This window comes from Oncorhynchus mykiss, chromosome 26 (genome assembly GCF_013265735.2).
Source record: "Oncorhynchus mykiss isolate Arlee chromosome 26, USDA_OmykA_1.1, whole genome shotgun sequence".
Lineage (NCBI taxonomy): Eukaryota > Metazoa > Chordata > Actinopteri > Salmoniformes > Salmonidae > Oncorhynchus > Oncorhynchus mykiss.
Genome location: NC_048590.1, coordinates 43,408,485 through 43,426,271, shown reverse-complemented (window position 1 = coordinate 43,426,271; position 17,787 = coordinate 43,408,485). Strand labels below are relative to the sequence as shown.

Sequence of the window (17,787 nt, the reverse complement as noted above, 5' to 3'; positions counted from 1 at the left end):
CCTCCCTCCCTCCCTCCCTCAATCTAATCCTCCATCCATCCCTCCCTCAATCTATCCCTCTATCCATCCATCCCTCCCTTGATATATCCCTCCATACATTCATCCCTCCCTCCCTCAATCCAAGCCTCCATCCATCCCTCCCTCAATCCATCACTCCATCCATCCATCCCTGCCTCAATCTATCCCTCCATACATCTATCCCTTCCTCAATCTATACCTCCCTCCCTTCCCCAATCTATCCCTCTATCCATCCATCCATCCATCCCTCCCTTCCCCAATATATCCCTCTATCCATCCATCCACCCCTCCCTCCCTCAGTCCATCCATCCATCCATCCATCCCTCCCTCCCTCCCTCCCTCCCTCCCTCCCTCCCTCCCTCCCTCCCTCCCTCCCTCCCTCCCTCCCTCCATCCATCCATGGCTTCCAAGAGTTATGTTGTCCACACTCTGTCTCAAAGCTCAGGGGTTTCCTCTAGGTACAGATCTAGGATCAGCTTCCCCTCCCCATTCCCAGCCTTAACCACTAGTGGAGGAAATTAAAAACTAACCCAAGACCAGCATCTAGGGGCAACTTCCTCCTAGAACACTAGGTGGAGCCATCCTCCTGTAAACAGGACTCACAACACCTCTGCTTGTACATGTCGATGGGGCAAAGCTTTAACCTCTTCACCACGGCACAGTAGTGGGTGGTGTCTTTACATTCACCTACACAGAGACACAGAGACACAGAGACAACATACATTGTGTTAAATGCTGAAACTCGACATTTTGGCATAAAATGACATCCATTCTCCCCACAGAAGAACATGTCCCAAATGGCACCCTATTTCCTTTATAGTGCACTACTTTGACCAGGGCTCTTATAGGACTCTGGTAAACAGTAATACAGGAATAGAATGCCACTTGGAACGCATGCCACATTTCCATTAAAGAGTGGCAGAAAGCTAAGGAGTATGGCTTAACGTCAAATTCGGGCTAAAATTCAACTGTCCATGTAGATTTGGGTCTGGACTGTTAAAAAGCCGTTTAGCAGTTTAAAAAGAGGGTTTGTGTGATTTTACTTGTGCAAAATCATCGTTTTTGTAATAGGTGTTTTTTGAGTCAAACTTATGCCAAGCCACTCCAATGACATATTCCCCAGCTTCAGAAGTCAGAGGAAAGGCAGTGAGGGTAATATGGTAACGTGGTAAAAACACTACACACTCACTTCCACAGGTGGTGGCGTTACAGTGCTGCCAGGTGGCTGGGCGTCTGTGCCAGGTGCAGTGTTGGTCTGCCAGGGTTCTGCCACTCCTGTGGTGGGCACAGTCCACCCTGCGAGACTGAAACCCGCTGCCACAGGCTGCCGTGCACGCTCGCCACGGCCCCACGCGCCAGTGCACGTCACACAGCTCCGACGAACAGTTACGCACTGAGACGGGCCTGAGGGAGACAAAGAGAGATAGAGGGAAGGATTTGATTTTATTAGAATCCCCTTTAGCTGGAGCCAATGGAGACAGAGAGTCTTACTGGAATCTGTTGCTTTATTAGTTAAAAAAAACAACTAGGTTTTCTGTTCACTTGCGCTATATAAGATGGAAGGGAGTCCCATGCACTCATGGTTCTGTATAATACTGTATATAAGATGGAAGGGAGTTCCGTAAACTCATGGTTCTGTATAATACTGTATATAAGATGGAAGGGAGTCCCATGCACTCATGGTTCTGTATAATACTGTATATAAGATGGGAGTCCCATGCACTCATGGTTCTGTATAATACTGTATATAAGATGGAAGGGAGTTCCGTAAACTCATGGTTCTGTATAATACTGTATATAAGATGGAAGGGAGTCCCATGCACTCATGGTTCTGTATAATACTGTATATAAGATGGAAGGGAGTTCCGTAAACTCATGGTTCTGTATAATACTGTATATAAGATGGAAGGGAGTCCCATGCACTCATGGTTCTGTATAATACTGTATATAAGATGGAAGGGGAGTTCCGTAAACTCATGGTTCTGTATAATACTGTATATAAGATGAAAGGGAGTTCCGTAAACTCATGGTTCTGTATAATACTGTATATAAGATGGGAGGGAGTTCCGTAAACTCATGGTTCTGTATAATACTGTATATAAGATGGGAGTCCCATGCACTCATGGTTCTGTATAATACTGTATATAAGATGGAAGGGAGTTCCGTAAACTCATGGTTCTGTATAATACTGTATATAAGATGGAAGGGAGTCCCATGCACTCATGGTTCTGTATAATACTGTATATAAGATGGAAGGGAGTTCTGTAAACTCATGGTTCTGTATAATACTGTATATAAGATGGAAGGGAGTCCCATGCACTCATGGTTCTGTATAATACTGTATATAAGATGGAAGGGAGTTATGTAAACTCATGGTTCTGTATATTACTGTATATAAGATGGAAGGGAGTTCCGTAAACTCATGGTTCTGTATAATACTGTATATAAGATGGAAGGGAGTTCCGTAAACTCATGGTTCTGTATAATACTGTATATAAGATGGAAGGGAGTCCCATGCACTCATGGTTCTGTATAATACTGTATATAAGATGGAAGGGAGTTCTGTAAACTCATGGTTCTGTATAATACTGTATATAAGATGGAAGCCAGTTCCGTAAACTCATGGTTCTGTATAATACTGTATATAAGATGGAAGGGAGTCCCATGCACTCATGGTTCTGTATAATACTGTATATAAGATGGAAGGGAGTCCCATGCACTCATGGTTCTGTATAATACTGTATATAAGATGGAAGGGAGTTCTGTAAACTCATGGTTCTGTATAATACTGTATATAAGATGGAAGGGAGTTCCGTAAACTCATGGTTCTGTATAATACTGTATATATGATGGAAGGGAGTTCCGTAAACTCATGGTTCTGTATAATACTGTATATAAGATGGAAGGGAGTCCCATGCACTCATGGTTCTGTATAATACTGTATATAAGATGGAAGGGAGTTATGTAAACTCATGGTTCTGTATAATACTGTATATAAGATGGAAGGGAGTTCCGTAAACTCATGGTTCTGTATAATACTGTATATAAGATGGAAGGGAGTTCCGTAAACTCATGGTTCTGTATAATACTGTATATAAGATGGAAGGGAGTCCCATGCACTCATGGTTCTGTATAATACTGTATATAAGATGGAAGGGAGTCCCATGCACTCATGGTTCTGTATAATACTGTATATAAGATGGAAGGGAGTTCTGTAAACTCATGGTTCTGTATAATACTGTATATAAGATGGAAGGGAGTTCCGTAAACTCATGGTTCTGTATAATACTGTATATATGATGGAAGGGAGTTCCGTAAACTCATGGTTCTGTATAATACTGTATATAAGATGGAAGGGAGTTCCGTAAACTCATGGTTCTGTATAATACTGTATATAAGATGGAAGGGAGTTCTGTAAACTCATGGTTCTGTATAATACTGTATATAAGATGGAAGGGAGTTCTGTAAACTCATGGTTCTGTATAATACTGTATATAAGATGGAAGGGAGTCCCATGCACTCATGGTTCTGTATAATACTGTATATAAGATGGAAGGGAGTTCCGTAAACTCATGGTTCTGTATAATACTGTATATAAGATGGGAGTCCCATGCACTCATGGTTCTGTATAATACTGTATATAAGATGGAAGGGAGTTCTGTAAACTCATGGTTCTGTATAATACTGTATATAAGATGGAAGGGAGTTCCGTAAACTCATGGTTCTGTATAATACTGTATATAAGATGGGAGTCCCATGCACTCATGGTTCTGTATAATACTGTATATAAGATGGAAGGGAGTCCCATGCACTCATGGTTCTGTATAATACTGTATATAAGATGGAAGGGAGTTCTGTAAACTCATGGTTCTGTATAATACTGTATATAAGATGGAAGGGAGTTCTGTAAACTCATGGTTCTGTATAATACTGTATATAAGATGGAAGGGAGTTCCGTAAACTCATGGTTCTGTATAATACTGTATATAAGATGGAAGGGAGTCCCATGCACTCATGGTTCTGTATAATACTGTATATAAGATGGAAGGGAGTTCTGTAAACTCATGGTTCTGTATAATACTGTATATAAGATGGAAGGGAGTCCCATGCACTCATGGTTCTGTATAATACTGTATATAAGATGGAAGGGAGTTCTGTAAACTCATGGTTCTGTATAATACTGTATATAAGATGGAAGGGAGTTCCGTAAACTCATGGTTCTGTATAATACTGTATATAAGATGGAAGGGAGTCCCATGCACTCATGGTTCTGTATAATACTGTATATAAGATGGAAGGGAGTCCCATGCACTCATGGTTCTGTATAATACTGTATATAAGATGGAAGGGAGTTCTGTAAACTCATGGTTCTGTATAATACTGTATATAAGATGGAAGGGAGTTCCGTAAACTCATGGTTCTGTATAATACTGTATATATGATGGAAGGGAGTTCCGTAAACTCATGGTTCTGTATAATACTGTATATAAGATGGAAGGGAGTCCCATGCACTCATGGTTCTGTATAATACTGTATATAAGATGGAAGGGAGTTCTGTAAACTCATGGTTCTGTATAATACTGTATATAAGATGGAAGGGAGTTCCGTAAACTCATGGTTCTGTATAATACTGTATATAAGATGGAAGGGAGTTCCGTAAACTCATGGTTCTGTATAATACTGTATATAAGATGGAAGGGAGTCCCATGCACTCATGGTTCTGTATAATACTGTATATAAGATGGAAGGGAGTCCCATGCACTCATGGTTCTGTATAATACTGTATATAAGATGGAAGGGAGTTCTGTAAACTCATGGTTCTGTATAATACTGTATATAAGATGGAAGGGAGTTCCGTAAACTCATGGTTCTGTATAATACTGTATATATGATGGAAGGGAGTTCCGTAAACTCATGGTTCTGTATAATACTGTATATAAGATGGAAGGGAGTTCCGTAAACTCATGGTTCTGTATAATACTGTATATAAGATGGAAGGGAGTTCTGTAAACTCATGGTTCTGTATAATACTGTATATAAGATGGAAGGGAGTTCTGTAAACTCATGGTTCTGTATAATACTGTATATAAGATGGAAGGGAGTCCCATGCACTCATGGTTCTGTATAATACTGTATATAAGATGGAAGGGAGTTCCGTAAACTCATGGTTCTGTATAATACTGTATATAAGATGGGAGTCCCATGCACTCATGGTTCTGTATAATACTGTATATAAGATGGAAGGGAGTTCTGTAAACTCATGGTTCTGTATAATACTGTATATAAGATGGAAGGGAGTTCCGTAAACTCATGGTTCTGTATAATACTGTATATAAGATGGGAGTCCCATGCACTCATGGTTCTGTATAATACTGTATATAAGATGGAAGGGAGTCCCATGCACTCATGGTTCTGTATAATACTGTATATAAGATGGAAGGGAGTTCTGTAAACTCATGGTTCTGTATAATACTGTATATAAGATGGAAGGGAGTCCCATGCACTCATGGTTCTGTATAATACTGTATATAAGATGGAAGGGAGTTCCGTAAACTCATGGTTCTGTATAATACTGTATATAAGATGGAAGGGAGTTCCGTAAACTCATGGTTCTGTATAATACTGTATATAAGATGGAAGGGAGTTCCGTAAACTCATGGTTCTGTATAATACTGTATATAAGATGGAAGGGAGTTCCGTAAACTCTTGGTTCTGTATAATACTGTATATAAGATGGAAGGGAGTTCCGTAAACTCATGGTTCTGTATAATACTGTATATAAGATGGAAGGGAGTTCCGTAAACTCATGGTTCTGTATAATACTGTATATAAGATGGAAGGGAGATCCGTAAACTCATGGTTCTGTATAATACTGTATATAAGATGGAAGGGAGTTCCGTAAACTCATGGTTCTGTATAATACTGTATATAAGATGGAAGGGAGTTCCGTAAACTCATGGTTCTGTATAATACTGTATATAAGATGGAAGGGAGTTCCGTAAACTCATGGTTCTGTATAATACTGTATATAAGATGGAAGGGAGTTCCGTAAACTCATGGTTCTGTATAATACTGTATATAAGATGGAAGGGAGTTCCGTAAACTCATGGTTCTGTATAATACTGTATATATGATGGAAGGGAGTTCCGTAAACTCATGGTTCTGTATAATACTGTATATAAGATGGAAGGGAGTTCCGTAAACTCATGGTTCTGTATAATACTGTATATAAGATGGAAGGGAGTTCCATGTACTCATGGTTCTGTATAATACTGTATATAAGATGGAAGGGAGTTCCGTAAACTCATGGTTCTGTATAATACTGTATATAAGATGGAAGGGAGTTCCGTAAACTCATGGTTCTGTATAATACTGTATATAAGATGGAAGGGAGTTCCGTAAACTCATGGTTCTGTATAATACTGTATATAAGATGGAAGGGAGTTCCGTAAACTCATGGTTCTGTATAATACTGTATATAAGATGGAAGGGAGTTCCGTAAACTCATGGTTCTGTATAATACTGTATATAAGATGGAAGGGAGTTCCGTAAACTCATGGTTCTGTATAATACTGTATATAAGATGGAAGGGAGTTCCGTAAACTCATGGTTCTGTATAATACTGTATATAAGATGGAAGGGAGTTCCATGCACTCATGGTTCTGTATAATACTGTATATAAGATGGATGGGAGTTCCGTAAACTCATGGTTCTGTATAATACTGTATATAAGATGGAAGGGAGTTCCGTAAACTCATGGTTCTGTATAATACTGTATATAAGATGGAAGGGAGTCCCATGCACTCATGGTTCTGTATAATACTGTATATAAGATGGAAGGGAGTTCCGTAAACTCATGGTTCTGTATAATACTGTATATAAGATGGAAGGGAGTTCCGTAAACTCATGGTTCTGTATAATACTGTATATAAGATGGAAGGGAGTCCCATGCACTCATGGTTCTGTATAATACTGTATATAAGATGGAAGGGAGTTCCGTAAACTCATGGTTCTGTATAATACTGTATATAAGATGGAAGGGAGTTCCGTAAACTCATGGTTCTGTATAATACTGTATATATGATGGAAGGGAGTTCTGTAAACTCATGGTTCTGTATAATACTGTATATAAGATGGAAGGGAGTTCTGTAAACTCATGGTTCTGTATAATACTGTATATAAGATGGAAGGGAGTTCCGTAAACTCATGGTTCTGTATAATACTGTATATAAGATGGAAGGGAGTCCCATGCACTCATGGTTCTGTATAATACTGTATATAAGATGGAAGGGAGTTCCGTAAACTCATGGTTCTGTATAATACTGTATATAAGATGGAAGGGAGTTCCGTAAACTCATGGTTCTGTATAATACTGTATATAAGATGGAAGGGAGTTCCGTAAACTCATGGTTCTGTATAATACTGTATATAAGATGGAAGGGAGTTCCATGTACTCATGGTTCTGTATAATACTGTATATAAGATGGAAGGGAGTTCCGTAAACTCATGGTTCTGTATAATACTGTATATAAGATGGAAGGGAGTTCCGTAAACTCATGGTTCTGTATAATACTGTATATAAGATGGAAGGGAGTTCCGTAAACTCATGGTTCTGTATAATACTGTATATAAGATGGAAGGGAGTTCCGTAAACTCATGGTTCTGTATAATACTGTATATAAGATGGAAGGGAGTTCCGTAAACTCATGGTTCTGTATAATACTGTATATAAGATGGAAGGGAGTTCCGTAAACTCATGGTTCTGTATAATACTGTATATAAGATGGAAGGGAGTTCCGTAAATTCATGGTTCTGTATAATACTGTATATAAGATGGAAGGGAGTTCCGTAAACTCATGGTTCTGTATAATACTGTATATAAGATGGAAGGGAGTTCCGTAAACTCTTGGTTCTGTATAATACTGTATATAAGATGGAAGGGAGTTCTGTAAACTCATGGTTCTGTATAATACTGTATATAAGATGGAAGGGAGTTCCGTAAACTCATGGTTCTGTATAATACTGTATATAAGATGGAAGGGAGTCCCATGCACTCATGGTTCTGTATAATACTGTATATAAGATGGAAGGGAGTCCCATGCACTCATGGTTCTGTATAATACTGTATATAAGATGGAAGGGAGTTCCGTAAACTCATGGTTCTGTATAATACTGTATATAAGATGGAAGGGAGTTCCGTAAACTCATGGTTCTGTATAACACTGTATATAAGATGGAAGGGAGTTCCGTAAACTCATGGTTCTGTATAATACTGTATATAAGATGGAAGGGAGTTCCGTAAACTCATGGTTCTGTATAATACTGTATATAAGATGGAAGGGAGTTCTGTAAACTCATGGTTCTGTATAATACTGTATATAAGATGGAAGGGAGTTCTGTAAACTCATGGTTCTGTATAATACTGTATATAAGATGGAAGGGAGTTCTGTAAACTCATGGTTCTGTATAATACTGTATATAAGATGGAAGGGAGTCCCATGCACTCATGGTTCTGTATAATACTGTATATAAGATGGAAGGGAGTCCCATGCACTCATGGTTCTGTATAATACTGTATATAAGATGGAAGGGAGTCCCATGCACTCATGGTTCTGTATAATACTGTATATAAGATGGAAGGGAGTTCCGTAAACTCATGGTTCTGTATAATACTGTATATAAGATGGAAGGGAGTTCCGTAAACTCATGGTTCTGTATAATACTGTATATAAGATGGAAGGGAGTTCTGTAAACTCATGGTTCTGTATAATACTGTATATAAGATGGAAGGGAGTTCTGTAAACTCATGGTTCTGTATAATACTGTACGTTTCCTTGAATTCATTCTGGATTTGGGGATTGTGAAAAGACCTCTGGTGGGGTAAGTGTGTGTGTTAGTGCTGTGTGTTAGTGCTGTGTGTTAGTGCTGTGTGTTAGTGCTGTGTGTTAGTGCTGTGTGTTAGTGCTGTGTGTTAGTGCTGTGTGTTAGTGCTGTGTGTTAGTGCTGTGTGTTAGTGCTGTGTGTTAGTGCTGTGTGTTAGTGCTGTGTGTAGGTTGACTATCCAAATAATTAGGAATGTCCAACTAATTCCTGTTTCTTATAAAAACAAGAAGCAATACAGTCAGTTATTCCTCAACTCTTAGCTAAGAGAAACTGTCATGCATGTTATTGAAGAGCAAAAAATTCCGCTCTGTTCTGGGCCAGCTGCAGCTTAAGTAGGTCCTTCTTTGCAGCACTCGACCACATGACTGGACAATAATCAAGATAAGATAAAACTAGAGCCTGCAGGACTTGCTTTGTGGAGTGTGGTGTAAAACATCTCTTTATCACAGACAGACCTCTCCCCATCTTTACAGCCATTAAATCAATATGTTTTGACCATGATAGTTTACAATCTAAGGTAACACCAAGTATTTTAGTCTCCTCAACTTGTTCAACAACCACGCTATTCATGACCAGATTCAGCTAAACGAGACAGGAGGAAATTAGACTGTGTGTGTGTGTGTGTGTTTGTGTGTGTGTGTGTCACAGGAGGCTGCTGAGGGGAGAATGGCTCATAATAATGGCCGGAACGGCACAAATGGAATGGAAACCATGTGTTTGATGTATTTGATACCATTCCACTGATTCCGCTCCATAAATTACCACGAGCCCGTCCTCCCCACTTAAGGTGCCACCAACCTCCTGTGGTTGTGTGCTTACCTTTCTCTGGGGTCACAGTCAGGGTGTGTGGTGCCGTTGACATGTCTACATATCACCGACCTCTTCTGGACTGTGAGGGTGGGACCCAAACATTTCCCCGAGCACTGTGGGTAATTAACATGTTCTCACAATAGTAAAGAAGGAACTTTATTCAGGACTTCTTTGTAGTAATGCGTTGGTTGGAGTAGATGGCAATTGGCCCTAGACCGTGATCTTGGGTCAGTTTAGCATATCCCCCCACTAAAGGTTAAAGTTGGGGAAGGAGAAGCTGATCCTAGGTCTGCATCTAGAGGAAACTTCATCCCAGAACATCAAGTACACAGTATTCAAACATCATGCATGTATGTCAATGATAACAAAGGTAATGTTGTGGAAAATAGTTGTGTGTGTGTCTGTGTGTGTGTGTCATCTCTGTGTGTGTGTGTGGTGTCTGTGGTGTGTCTGTGTGTGTATGGTATCTGTGTGTGTCTGTGTGGTCTGTGTGTGTGGGTGTGGGTGTGGGTGCGTCTGTTTGTGTGCGTCTGTACATGAGTGTCTGTTTAGGTGTGTGTGTGTGTCTGTGTGTGTTTGTGCAGATGTGTGTGCGAGTGTGGGGGCAGGTGTGGGTGTCTCTGTGTGTGTTTGTGCCTGCGTCTCTACCTTTCCCCAGGGGCTGGTAACCCAGGCTGGACAGTTGTCGCAGGTACACTCCTGTCTGTCTGCAGGCCGCGTGTTCCTCCCACAGACAGATGGCGCTAGCGTCCTCACCGCTCCCCCCGAATCCACCTGCCCACAGGACACCTGCCGCTGTCTCCAGCCCCGCCCACAGGAAGTGGTACACTTAGACCACACGGATGCTACCCAGCTGGGAGAGAACAATCAATCAATCAATCAAATAACATTGATTATATAAATTCCTTTTTACATCAGTACTTGTCACAAAGTGCTTTACAGTTACCTGACCTAAACCTCTACAGAGCAAGCAAAGCAGAAGGAAAAGTCAAAACATATTGGCCGGGAAAAACTCCCTAGAAGGAAGAAACCCAGAGAGGAACCAGGTTCAGGGGGAAGGAAGGAATAAAACTACCCATGTAGTGTTAGATCCTGGCTAGCCTCTTTAATGCATAGGGCCACATATCCCAATGATCAGGACTCAATGTTCTGCCCAGGGATTTCAGTGGGGAGGGCAGGCTGGTATGTTGAGCCAAAGGGGTAAGTTGAGCTACTCTTGTTTCTAGGAAACTATACACAAAATATATCATTTGACCGAACATTTAGGAAGAGGTCCATAATTTCATGGAGTCTATGAAGGAAGAAACCACATGGAAAAAGTGGTAAACAGTTAGGTCCAAAAAATAAGATTTTTATGATGCTTGTATCTAAACTAAAGTAGATCATTTAAAGATTGTTCTACACCTCAGTTGGGCTCTCTATAAGCTTCAGTATGAGGACCTAAACCTAGCATGAAAGTGCATCCTTATATCTGTGTGGGCTAATATAGTAAAAATGTTTGCATTGGGGTAAGGTGTTAAGCCTGTGTTAAAAGGGTACAGTGTTTGTTAGGTGTTAAGCCTGTGTTAAAATATGCTTAAAATGATTAAATGACAGGTAACTGTCAAAAAGCGATTGTGCCTGTGTTGAATTGTGTTTGGGAAATAAAGATCAACATGGTTTTAAAAGAGGTAGTTGTCCCTAGAATTTCTAAGCAAACAGCTGGAGGCAGGGCTTTCTCCTATAGAGCTCCATTTTTATGGAACGGTCTGCCTACCCATGTGAGAGACGCAGACTCGGTCTCAACCTTTAAGTCTTTACTGAAGACTCATCTCTTCAGTGGGTCATTTGAGTGAGTGTAGTCTGGCCCAGGAGTGGGAAGGTGAACAGAAAGGATCTGGAGCAACGAACCACCCTTGCTGTCTCTGCCTGGCCGGTTCCCCTCTTTCCACTGGGATTCTCTGCCTCTAACCCTATTACAGGGGCTGAGTCACTGGCTTACTGGTGCTCTTTCATGCCGTCCCGAGGAGGGGTGCGTCTGGCCGTGCTGCTGCTCCAGTTTCAACTGTTCAGTACCTGAGGTGCTGACTTGCTGCACCCTCGACAACTACTGTGATTATTATTTGACCATGCTGGTCATTTATGAACATTTGGACATCTTGGCCATGTACTGTTATAATCTCCACCCGGCACAGCCAGAAGAGGACTGGCCACCCCTCATAGCCTGGTTCCTCTCTAGGTTTCTTCCTAGGTTTTGGCCTTTCTAGGGAGTTTTTCCTAGCCACCGTGCTTCTACACCTGCATTGCTTGCTGTTTGGGGTCTTAGGCTGGGTTTCTGTACAGGACTTTGAGATAGCTGATGTACGAAGGGCTTTATAAATAAATTTGATTCAGTACAAAAATATGTAGGCGGCTTAATTTCGTTTTTTTTTTTTAATTGCTAAGATGCATTGGTCAAAACTGAAGTCACATTGTCAAAACTCTTCACACAGTCAGCGAAACAGAAGTGTATGTGGACCAAACTGTGAATCATTTTTCATTGCTTTCACACAGAATGCATTCAATGACCACATTCTCCGAAATCCATCTACTATTTTCTCATTCATACTCCACCACCTGCATAACTATATATTTGCTGCACTTGTTTTTCAAATCCTAACACACTGTTTCCAAAACACATTCAAATCCTAACACACTGTTTCCAAAACACATTCAAATCCTAACACACTGTTTCCAAAACACATTCAAATCCTAACACACTGTTTCCAAAACACATTCAAATCCTAACACACTGTTTCTAAAACATATTCAAATCCTAACACACTGTTTCCAAAACACATTCAAATCCTAACACACTGTTTCCAAAACACATTCAAATCCTAACACACTGTTTCCAAAACACATTCAAATCCTAACACACTGTTTCCAAAACACATTCAAATCCTAACACACTGTTTCCAAAACACATTCAAATCCTAACACACTGTTTCTAAAACATATTCAAATCCTAACACACTGTTTCCAAAACACATTCAAATCCTAACACACTGTTTCTAAAACACATTCAAATCCTAACACACTGTTTCCAAAACACATTCAAATCCTAACACACTGTTTCTAAAACACATTCAAAACAGAATGATGGCACATTTTCTGCAGTAACCAGATTGAAACACAAAAAATCTCAGCAGAATATTTAACTATTCCAAACACAGCTGATTGCAATTTTAGCTGAAAGCCTACTCGAGTCCTGTTTTTAGTCTTGTTACCAGACAGGGTACATACACAGCTATGCATAATGTAAAGTACTGTAAAACTGTGGATTTATTGTATTTTAGAGAGTAATGGAGATGGAAGCCAGGCAAACTGCACATACATTCATTTTTGTGGATGAAGCTGGATTCATTGAGATGAACTGTTTGGCCAAGATGCATGTTGGTAATGCACACTGTGTGAAGAGTTTTGAAAAAGTGTCTTCAGTATTGACCGATGCTTGTTAACAATTGAAAAAAACTGTAATATTCTGCAATATATTTAGATATCTTTGGTAGAAAGTATACTATATTTCCCTTGACAGGGTGATGCTGAATGTAAAACATGTCTCAACTTATCCCACTCTCCCCTATTGACTGCTACAGTACAAGGAAAAACAATGAAACCTCAACACTTGGACCTGAATGTGATTTATGTATATTGGTCTTGGACAGTTGCTGACATAAAGCAGTAGAAGAAGGAGACTAAATAAGGAGCTATAGCCTACATCCCAAATGGACCCCTATTCCCTATAATGTATATTGTGCACTACCTTTGACCAGGGCCCATAGGGACGCCCATAGGGATCTGTTTAAAAGATGTGCACTATACAAGGCCATTTAGGACACGACTATATTAGACAAGACTCTTCATGACAGTGACTCATGAAGCTGAATGACCTATTTCCCTGTAGATTTTTCCTCAGGGGTCAGTGAAACCAACGCATCTGTTTTACCTACAAAAGCAGATGTTTATAGTGTGTGTGTGTGTGTGTGTGCTTGCGTGTTATGTGTGTGTGTGTGAGTGTCAGAGAGAGTGTGTGTGTGTGAGAGATTGTGGGCGTGTCTGAGAGTGTGTGTGCGTGTGCTTGCGTGTGTGTCAGAGAGTGTGTGTGTGTGTGTACCTGGGGGGGCAGTCATGCAGGTTGCAGGCCAGCTGTGAGGAGACAGGTCTGTCTAGGTGGTGACACATGGAGGGTGTGACCTCACGTCCCTCTGGCGTGACACAGCGGACCCTCCGTGTCCTCATCCCCCGGTCCCCACACGAGGCGCTGCACGCCGTCCAGTCCCCAAGACGCCACGCAAACTCTGGAGACACACGCATGCACACACACACACACACACGTTATTGAGCTGAAACAAACCCCACAGCACGCTCACGCTCACACACACACAATATGTTATAAACACCACAGCAGTACTAGCCAGAAACACATCACACAGAACTACAGAACACCCACCCACCACCACACCCACTGACCCACCCACTAGTACATCCACTGACCCACCCACCACCACACCCACTGACCCACCCACCACCACGCCCACTGACCCACCCACCACCACACCCACTGACCCACCCACCACCACACCCACTGACCCACCCACCACCACGCCCACTGACCCACCCACTAGTACATCCACTGACCCACCCACCACCACCACACTGACCCATCGACACCAAGTAGAGCAAACCAGATCCTCATTACCCAGTTTGACTTCATACCACAGCATAGCAGTAAAACAAACTATGGTTTGGCCAACACTGGGCCTATCATTTTCATTCAATAATATCACATTACTGTCATTCAAATACTTCCCATTACGACGAATAAAAGGTTGAGGCACAGTTAGCTAGAGTACACAGCAGGCCTGTCCCAAATGGCACCCTATTCCCTACATAGTGCACTACTTTTGACCAGGACCTACAGGTAGTAGTGCACTATGGAAAAGGGTGCCATTTGGGATGTAACCTGGGGCTGCTGCATATTTTGAGTCTACTGATAATTGTCCCAGCCCTCTGCCTAAGCTCTTCCAGAGCCCACTAACGCTCCGGTTCAGGACACAGAAAGGACAGAAGGGAAGTTTAACTAGAAACAACATGGGGTCCAAGAGGTTTTGGCACAGCTTAAAACGATACAGGGTTTAGCTCTCTCTCTCTCTCTCTCTCTCCCTCTCCCTCTCCCTCTCTCTCTCTCTCTCTCTCTCTCCCCTCCTCCTCTTCCCTCATGTCTGAATTATAAAAATTCTTCAGAGGAAAGATATGTTCTGATGACTGTGAGTGGTACAAATTCCCATGTTAATTGGAGTCTGGTGATAGCTAACAGCTGTATCCACAGAGAGGCTGAGAGTATGTTCCAAATTACACAATATTCCCTACATAGTGCACTACTTTTGCACTATGTATCCATAGTGCTCTGGTCAAAAGTAGTGCACTATGTGGGAAATAGGGTGCTATTTGGGACAAATGCTGAAAGTGAGGTTGGACCTGAAAGCACAATAGCCATCCTGTGTGTGTTTGATCCAGTTAAGAACAGGACATAAGGGGAGGGAGAAGAGAGACTTAATGGAGCTCTACAAAGGGAATGGGTTGATTTGTACAATAAGAGCATTAGAAGTCAGTGAATACACACACCAGTTAAGACACACACACACGTGTTCAGTCCGATGTTCACAGTTCAGTGTAACATCGGACTGCACACATACCTGGAATTACAATGAATGTGTCTCATTAAATGTTATAAATTATGACCAGCAGAAAGTTGTGTGTGCGCTGTTTATGCACACACACACACACACCTTCAGCATGGACGTGGATCCAAGCAGACAGCAGCTGTGTGTTGTCGTGGATTGGGGTCTGGCACCGGTAGTGTCCGGAGAACCTTCCCTGCACCGTGTTCACCTCCAGAACACGACCTCCCACCAGTATACGGTACTGAAGACCCAGACCAGAACCCAGACCCTGATTCTGCCCAGGACCCAGCCTCTGTCCTGCGGCAAAGTCTGGTCCGGTCCAGGTGGACTCCTTCAGAGTGTGGTTCTGGTAGTCCCAACGGACAGGCCCTCTATGGTCTGGAACCACTGGGCATCCTGGAATGAGAGAGGGAGAGCTTTGGTCATTATGATAATGCTTGAGGTAGTGTGTGTGTGTGTGTGTGTGTGTGTGTATTCATTCATACTTGTGTAAGCGTGTGTGCAGTACCTATGCGTAGGATGTCTCCAGGTCTGATGGTCACAGTGGTTCCCATGCGTGAAGCCATGAGGACTCTCCTCCTGCTCAGCTCCTTGAACTGCTGGGACATTGTAGAACCTCTGCCTGGGTCTGGACCTGTCAATCAATCAATTAATAAATCCATCCGTCAATCAATCATTCACTGGGGCAAGAAAAGTGAAACCACAGTCAAATCTAAACAATATGGCAGAATGTTTCTGTCCTCCTCCCCTACCATGTTCTAACTAGGGCCTTCAGGACAGGCTTCAAGTGTTGTCATAGTTGATTAATTAATCCCTCATTTCTGTATTAGTCCTGGTAAGATTCAACATATCATCATGGTGTATGGAGGTTTACAGTAGATTATCATCATGTTATATGGAGGTTTACAGTAAGATAACATCATTGTATGGAGGTTTACAATAGGTTGTCATCATGTTATATGGAGGTTTACAGTAGATTATCATCATGTTATATGGAGGTTTACAGTAAGATAACATCATTGTATGGAGGTTTACAATAGGTTGTCATCATGTTATATGGAGGTTTACAGTAGGTTATCATCATGTTGTGTGGAGGTTTACAGTAGGTTATCATCATGTTGTGTGGAGGTTTACAGTAGGTTAGGATATGTTCCAGAGTAACAAACATCAGGAGAGGAGAACTGTAGACCATGGTCGGTACAGAATACAGAGCATGTTTAGTGAATGTCTGAGTGTTAGACAAATACAGTTGAAGTCGGAGGTTTACATACATTTAAACTCAGTTTTCACAATTCCTGACATTTAATCCTAGTAAAAATCCCTGTCTTAGGTCAGATAGGATCACCATTTTATTTTAAGAATGTGAAATGTTAGAATAATAGTAGAGAGAATGATTTATTTCAGATTTTATTTCTTTCATCACATTCCCAGTGGGTCAGAAGTTTACATACTCTCAAATACTATTTGGTAGTGTTGCCTTCGAATTGTTTAACTTATGTCAAACATTTCGGGTAGCCTTCCACAGGGTTCCCATTCCTCCTGACAGAGCTGGTGTAACTGAGTCAGGTTTGTAGGCCTCCTTGCTCGCACACGCTTTTTCAGTTCTGCCCACAAATTTTCTATAGGATTGAGGTCAGAGCTTTGTGATGGCCACTCCAATACCTTTACTTTGTTGTCCTTAAGCCATTTTGCCACAACTTTGGAAGTATGCTTGGGGTCATTGTCTATTTGGGAAGATCCATTTGCGACCAAGCTTTAACTTTCTGACGGATGTCTGAGATGCTGCTTCAATATATCCACATAAATTTCCTCCTTCATGATGCCATCTATTTTGTGAAGTGCACCAGTCCTGCAGCAAAGCACCCCCACAACATGATGCTGCCACCCCCGTGCTTCACGGTTGGGATGATGTTCTTCGGCTTGCAAGCCTCTCCTTTTTTCCTCCAAACATAATGATGGTCATTATGGCCAAACAGTTCTATTTTTGTTTCATCAGATCAGAGGACATTTCTCCAAAAAGTACGATCTTTGTCCCCATGTGCAGTTGCAAACCGTAGTCTGGCATTTTTATGGCGGTTTTGGAGCAGTGGCACCTTCCTTGCTGAGCGGCCTTTCAGGTAATATCGGTATAGGACTCGTTTTACTGTGGATATAGATACTTTTGTACCTGTTTCCTCCAGCATCTTCACAAGGTCCTTTGCTGTTGTTCTGGGATTGATTTGTACTTTTTGCACCAAAGTCTGTTAATCTCTAGGAGACAACGCCTCTCCTTCCTGAGCGGTATGACGGCTGCCTGGTCCCATGGTGTTTATACTTGCATGCTATTGTTTGTACAGATGAACGTGGTACCTTCAGACATTTGGAAATTGCT

General features: G+C 41.6%; 1 protein-coding gene across 2 annotated transcripts in view; it reads right to left on the bottom strand.

The window, feature by feature from the left end:
* Positions 1–408: 408 nt before the first annotated feature.
* The window catches only part of LOC110506863 (ADAMTS-like protein 3), a 216,606-nt gene continuing 199,227 nt past the window's right edge, over positions 409–17,787 (bottom strand). For both annotated transcript variants that reach the window (XM_036963478.1, XM_036963479.1), the window contains exons 27-33: positions 15,925–16,050; positions 15,522–15,812; positions 13,847–14,030; positions 10,360–10,564; positions 9,721–9,824; positions 1,208–1,422; positions 409–705 (exon numbers count right to left, since the gene is read on the bottom strand). In XM_036963478.1, the coding sequence (XP_036819373.1) occupies positions 587–705; positions 1,208–1,422; positions 9,721–9,824; positions 10,360–10,564; positions 13,847–14,030; positions 15,522–15,812; positions 15,925–16,050 (1,244 nt within the window). In that variant the 3' untranslated portion in view covers positions 409–586. The remainder of the gene's footprint in view (positions 706–1,207; positions 1,423–9,720; positions 9,825–10,359; positions 10,565–13,846; positions 14,031–15,521; positions 15,813–15,924; positions 16,051–17,787) is intronic.